Below are 5,000 nucleotides of genomic sequence, written 5' to 3' on the forward strand. Positions count from 1 at the left end.
GCTGCTGCTCCTTGAGCTGCAGCAGCATCGGCTTTTCTCTTTATAGGCGCAGCGCGCTTAGCAGCAGCAGAGAGGGTCTGGCAGCGCAGCAGCAGGCTCAGCAGCAACTTGAATCCGAAGGGTTTTCTTAACCCCCCCTGCTGCGGGCGGGGGCCCCTTCCCCGCAGCCCCTGCACACAAACCCTAAACCCTAAACCCTAGACCATAATAAACCCTCATAAACCCTCATAAACCCTAATAAACCCTAAACCCTCGTAAACCCTCAAGAAGGCCTTCATACTGCGACAAACCCCAAACCCTCAAGACCCACACAAACCCTCGAGTTGCCTTCTGTGTGTACACAACCTACGGCCTAGGGTTTAGGGTTTAGGGTCTAGGGTTTAGGGTTTAGGGTTTATTAGGGTTTAGGGTTTACCTCTGAGAGCAGCCGCGAGGCCCCCCCTCGCCGCCTGGCCTTTCCCTCGACTTATTTGGATGCCGCTCGGCGTCACCGTTCCCCCTACACACATAAACCCTAAACCCTAAACCCTAAACCCTAACCCCTAAACAAATAAACCCTAAACCCTAAACTCTAGACCCTAAACCCTAAACCCTAACCAAATAAATCCTAAACCCGAAACCCTAAACCCTGAGTCTTCGATTTGAGTGCCTGGACCGGTTGCGCTCCTTGACAAACCCTAAACCCTAATAAACCCTAATAAACCCTCATAAACCCTCATAAACCCTCATAAACCCTCATAAACCCTAATAAGCCCTCATAAACCCTCATAAACCCCAATAAACCCTCATAAACCCTAATAAACCCTCATAAACCCTCACAAACCCTTATAAACCCTCATAAACCCTCATAAACCCCAATAAACCCTAACCCCTAGCCCCTGCTTGTGTTCCGTGTATGTGTTCCAGGTTTACCGTCAAGTGGCGAGGGTTTGGCGGAGGTTTTAGGGTTTAGGGTTTGTGTTTCTTGTTGAATCATGGCGGGTAGTACGATGGCGTGAAAGACTGCAGGGTTTGGTAGCATGAGGGGTTTACCTCTAAACCCTAGAATAGGGTTTAGGGTTTGATCGTCAACAAGGGGGAGAAACAAATGTATATCTGGCGGTATTCTATCCTCTGTATTATAAACATCTCCTTCTGGGGTCACCTGGGGTGTATGTACACCCCAAGAAGAAAACAAAGCAGCAGCAGCAGCACTAACCTCAGCCTGCGGCTCCCCTTCTCTTATATTTATAAACCCTCCCTCTACCCTAGGTAAATTTATTATAGGCAGCAGCGGCCTATCCACACACAAAGACTGCTGAAACTCGTGCGCTGCGGCCAGCTCCAGGGTGTCGGGACCTGATACACAAACCCTAAACCCTCGTAAACCCTCGTAAACCCTCGGAAACCCTCGAAGAACTCGTAAACACTCGTAAACCCTCGTAAAACCTAAGAAATGTATGGTTTATGGTGCATTAGTTTTTAGGGTTTATAGTATACGGTTTAGGGTTTAAGGTTTAGAATTTATGGTTTAGGGTTTAGGGTTTACAGTATAGGGTTCAGGGTTTAGGGTTTAGGGTTTACAGTATAGCGTTCAGGGTTTAGAATTTAGAATTTAGGATTTAGGATTTAGGGTTTACAGTATAGGGTTTATTGTTTAGAAATTATGGATTAGGGTTTAGGGTTTATGCTTTAGGGTTTACAGTATAGGGTCGAGGGTTTAGGGTTTAGGGTTTACAGCATAGAGTTCACAGCTTTTGGTTCAGAATCTAGGGTTTAGAATCTAGGGTTTAGTGTTTCCAGTACAGAGCCAAGGGTTTAGGGTTTAGCGTTCCCAGTACATTGCCAAGGGTTTAGGGTTTAGGGTTTAGGGTTTAGGGTTTAGGGTTTACCGGTGACGACGACGGAGACATAGGGCAATACAGCGCATGAAGGGATCATCATAGACCGCCATTCTTCTCCATAGAGGGTTTTCTTTCTGGCGATAGAATAAAAAGGGTTTTGGGTTTTGTTATATTTAAACCCTAATAANAAACCCTAAACCCTAAACCCTAAACCCTAAACCCTAGATTGTCTTTTGTTTATTGTACGCAAATATATGTGCAGACGGAAAACCAATATATAAAACCTAAACACTAAACCATAAACCCTTCTAAACACCATCATGTCAGTACTAACTACCCACCCCTAAACCCCAAACCCTAAACCCTAAACCCTAACCCCCCAAACCCCAAACCCTAAACCCTAACCCCCGAAACCCTAAACCCTAACCCCCTAAACCCTACACCCTAACCCCCCAAACCCTAAACCCTAACCCCCCAAACCCTAAACCCTAAACCCTAAACCCTAAACCCTAAACCCTAAACCCTAAACCCTACCTTTTGCAGTTTGTTGTCTTTTGAAGGCCTCAAGCGAAGGAGCGAATTCATGCTGGAGAGAAGAGGGAAGGGCCCCCAGTTTATTTATTTCTTTTTTTCTTATCTCCTCGATGTTATATAAAGGCAGTAAACCCTCATCGTCAAACCCTAAACCCTCCTTTCTATATACAGCCTTCTTTAGATCCGCCTCCAGCTGATCATGCATACACCATGCTACAAACCCTAAACCCTAAACCCTAAACCCTAAACCCTAAACCCTAAACGATAAAACCCTAAACCCTAAACCCTAAACCCTAATTTCTGTAAAAAGTATCGCCAGAGGGTATAACTAAGTATCGTCATCATCATCCTCCCCTCGACACTAAATAAGGGTTTAGGGTTTAGGGTTTAGGGTTTAGGGTTTACCATAAGGAGCAGCTGCTGCACTGTGAGGGTATCGGGGTGCCTAAACCCTAAACCCTTGCAGCGAAAAGTATAAACCTCTCTATACGCCTCCAGGGCCTCTCTCAGTCTCCCCCCCTGGTGTTGTATACACCCCAGAGCCAGCACCAAATCCTATACACAAACCCTAAACCCTAAACCCTAAACCCTAAACCCTAAACCCTAGAGATAATATATCACAAACCCTAAACCCTAAACCCTCGATAAAAGTAGAAAAAAAATCAGAATTTTTTTCTTAACATTCAGTGGCATTCATCTTCACGCATAAGACACACGCATGAAACCCCAAACCCTAAACCCTAAACCCTAAACCCTAAACCCTAAACCCTAAACCCTAAACCCTCACTTGTACTGGCTCGCACTCGCGGGTTTGGTGGATGCGCATGCGCATATCCAGCGCAGTCAGCAGATGGGGGAAAGCATCGGCGGGCCTCCCTGAACCCTCAAAACCCTAAACCCTAAACCCTAAACCCTAAACCCTAAACCCTCGATCCACCAACTGTATAAAACCTAGTCGAGTCTATTCCGTTTAGGACATATTGCAAATGAGAGAGTGCTGGTGTGAGGGTTTGAGCGTTTTTTAGGGTTTAGGGTTTAGGGTTTAAGGGTCATTTAAGGTTTAGGGTTTAGGGTTTAAGGGCCTTTAAGGGTTTATAGTTTACGGGGTTTTTAGGGTTTAGGGTTTAGGTTCAGTTTATGTTCGTCGGTGTAAATATTTTTAAGGGTTTAGGGTTTAGGGTTTAGGGTTTGTGTGTTGTAAGTACCTAGAAGTCTGAGTACAAGCCCAATATTAGCGTGAACATCAGCAACCCTAGGATGAGGGTTTAGGGTTTCTGCGTCGCCTAGGGTTTGTGTTCGTTGCTGCAGCATCTCCTCCAGCAGCAGCAGCGCAGCAGCAAAATCCCGGCTCCGAAAAAAATGCAAAGCAGCAACACCCAGCGCGTCTGAAACAGCCAGAGGGTCTGAGCTGTATATGCGGCGGCAGAGAGAAACATAACTAAAAAAAAAACAAAAAAAAATAAATAAATTAATAAATAAATATATATGTGGGGTTTTATATTTTTAGGTGGAAGCGGGAAGGGGTTCGGATTGGTGAGGGTTTACGCCTGGGGGAGAGGGTTTAGGGTTTTCTCTTTTCAATCAACCCAAGGGTTTAGGGTTTATGAGGGTTTAGGGTTTATGAGGGTTTAGGGTTTATGAGGGTTTAGGGTTTATGAGGGTTTAGGGTTTATGAGGGTTTAGGGTTTACTGTTGAAAGTATGTTGCTGCTAGCTGCGGCAGTCTATAAAGGCTACACAAATCCGCGAGGGAGCAGACGATGGAGGCGAGCACGTGCGGCTCGCAAGAAATACAGGGCCCCTGCGTAAACCCTAAACCCTAAACCCTAAACCCTAGATTTAGGTCCTGGATGTTATGGGTATGAGGGTTGCTGGTTGGTTGCTGCTACTGGGTTTATGCCGTGTAAGTATCTGTCTCTGTTGTTTCAGGGTTTGCTGTTAGGGTTTATGAGGGTTTATGAGGGTTTACGAGGGTTTATGAGGGTTTACGAGGGTTTGGGGTGTACGTACAGTTGCGGCCTGCGGCGCTGCTCCTTTTGCTGCTGCTGCTGCTCCTGCTGCTGCTGCTGCTCCTCCTGCTGCTGCTGCTGCTGCTGCTTTGTTTAAGGAGTTTTCTACGAGCAGCCGCAGCTCATCGAGGTAAACCCTACCCTCAACCACCGACCCCACCAAACCACAACACTTGGCTAGCAGCAACAACTCCGGTACCTGCACAAACCCTAAACCCTAAACCCTAAACCCTAAACCCTAAACCCTAGACATTAAGGAAGGTATATAAAACCAAGGAAGAAATGCAACCATGCTAAGATACACAACCCAATACACCTAAACCCTAAACCCTAGACCCTAAACCCTAAACCCTAAACCCTAAACCCTAAACCCTCAGAGCCTTGCAACTGACCATCTCCCCCTGCAGCGGTTCCTTTCCGCAGATCAAATAAAATTTCTTCGCCAGAAGATAAGAATACAAAGCCTAACAACAAAACCCCCCAGCACACAAAAAAGGGTTTAGGGTTTACGAGGGTTTAGGGTTTAGGGTTTTGCGTGTTCAGCTGTAGCCGCCCGCAGCAACTGCTAACACTTGGATTCAATGCGAGCGGTTTTGTCGCATACACACATCAACCGTCTAGGGTTTAGGGTTTAG

At 46.2% G+C, this 5,000-nt stretch overlaps 1 protein-coding gene across 1 annotated transcript in view; it reads right to left on the reverse strand.

The window, feature by feature from the left end:
• Nucleotides 1-5,000, reverse strand: part of EMH_0001530 (Diaphanous homolog, related) — a gene marked incomplete at both ends in the record, with an annotated part of 11,121 nt that overhangs the window by 3,782 nt on the left and 2,339 nt on the right. The window contains 6 exons of the mRNA XM_013495622.1: nucleotides 1-170; nucleotides 1,199-1,338; nucleotides 2,816-2,912; nucleotides 3,145-3,233; nucleotides 4,363-4,564; nucleotides 4,758-4,829. Of these exons, the coding sequence (XP_013351076.1) occupies nucleotides 1-170; nucleotides 1,199-1,338; nucleotides 2,816-2,912; nucleotides 3,145-3,233; nucleotides 4,363-4,564; nucleotides 4,758-4,829 (770 nt within the window). The remainder of the gene's footprint in view (nucleotides 171-1,198; nucleotides 1,339-2,815; nucleotides 2,913-3,144; nucleotides 3,234-4,362; nucleotides 4,565-4,757; nucleotides 4,830-5,000) is intronic.

The sequence above is a fragment of the Eimeria mitis genome, genomic scaffold (genome assembly GCF_000499745.2).
Source record: "Eimeria mitis Houghton genomic scaffold, Emh_scaff167, whole genome shotgun sequence".
Taxonomy (NCBI): Eukaryota; Apicomplexa; class Conoidasida; order Eucoccidiorida; family Eimeriidae; genus Eimeria; species Eimeria mitis.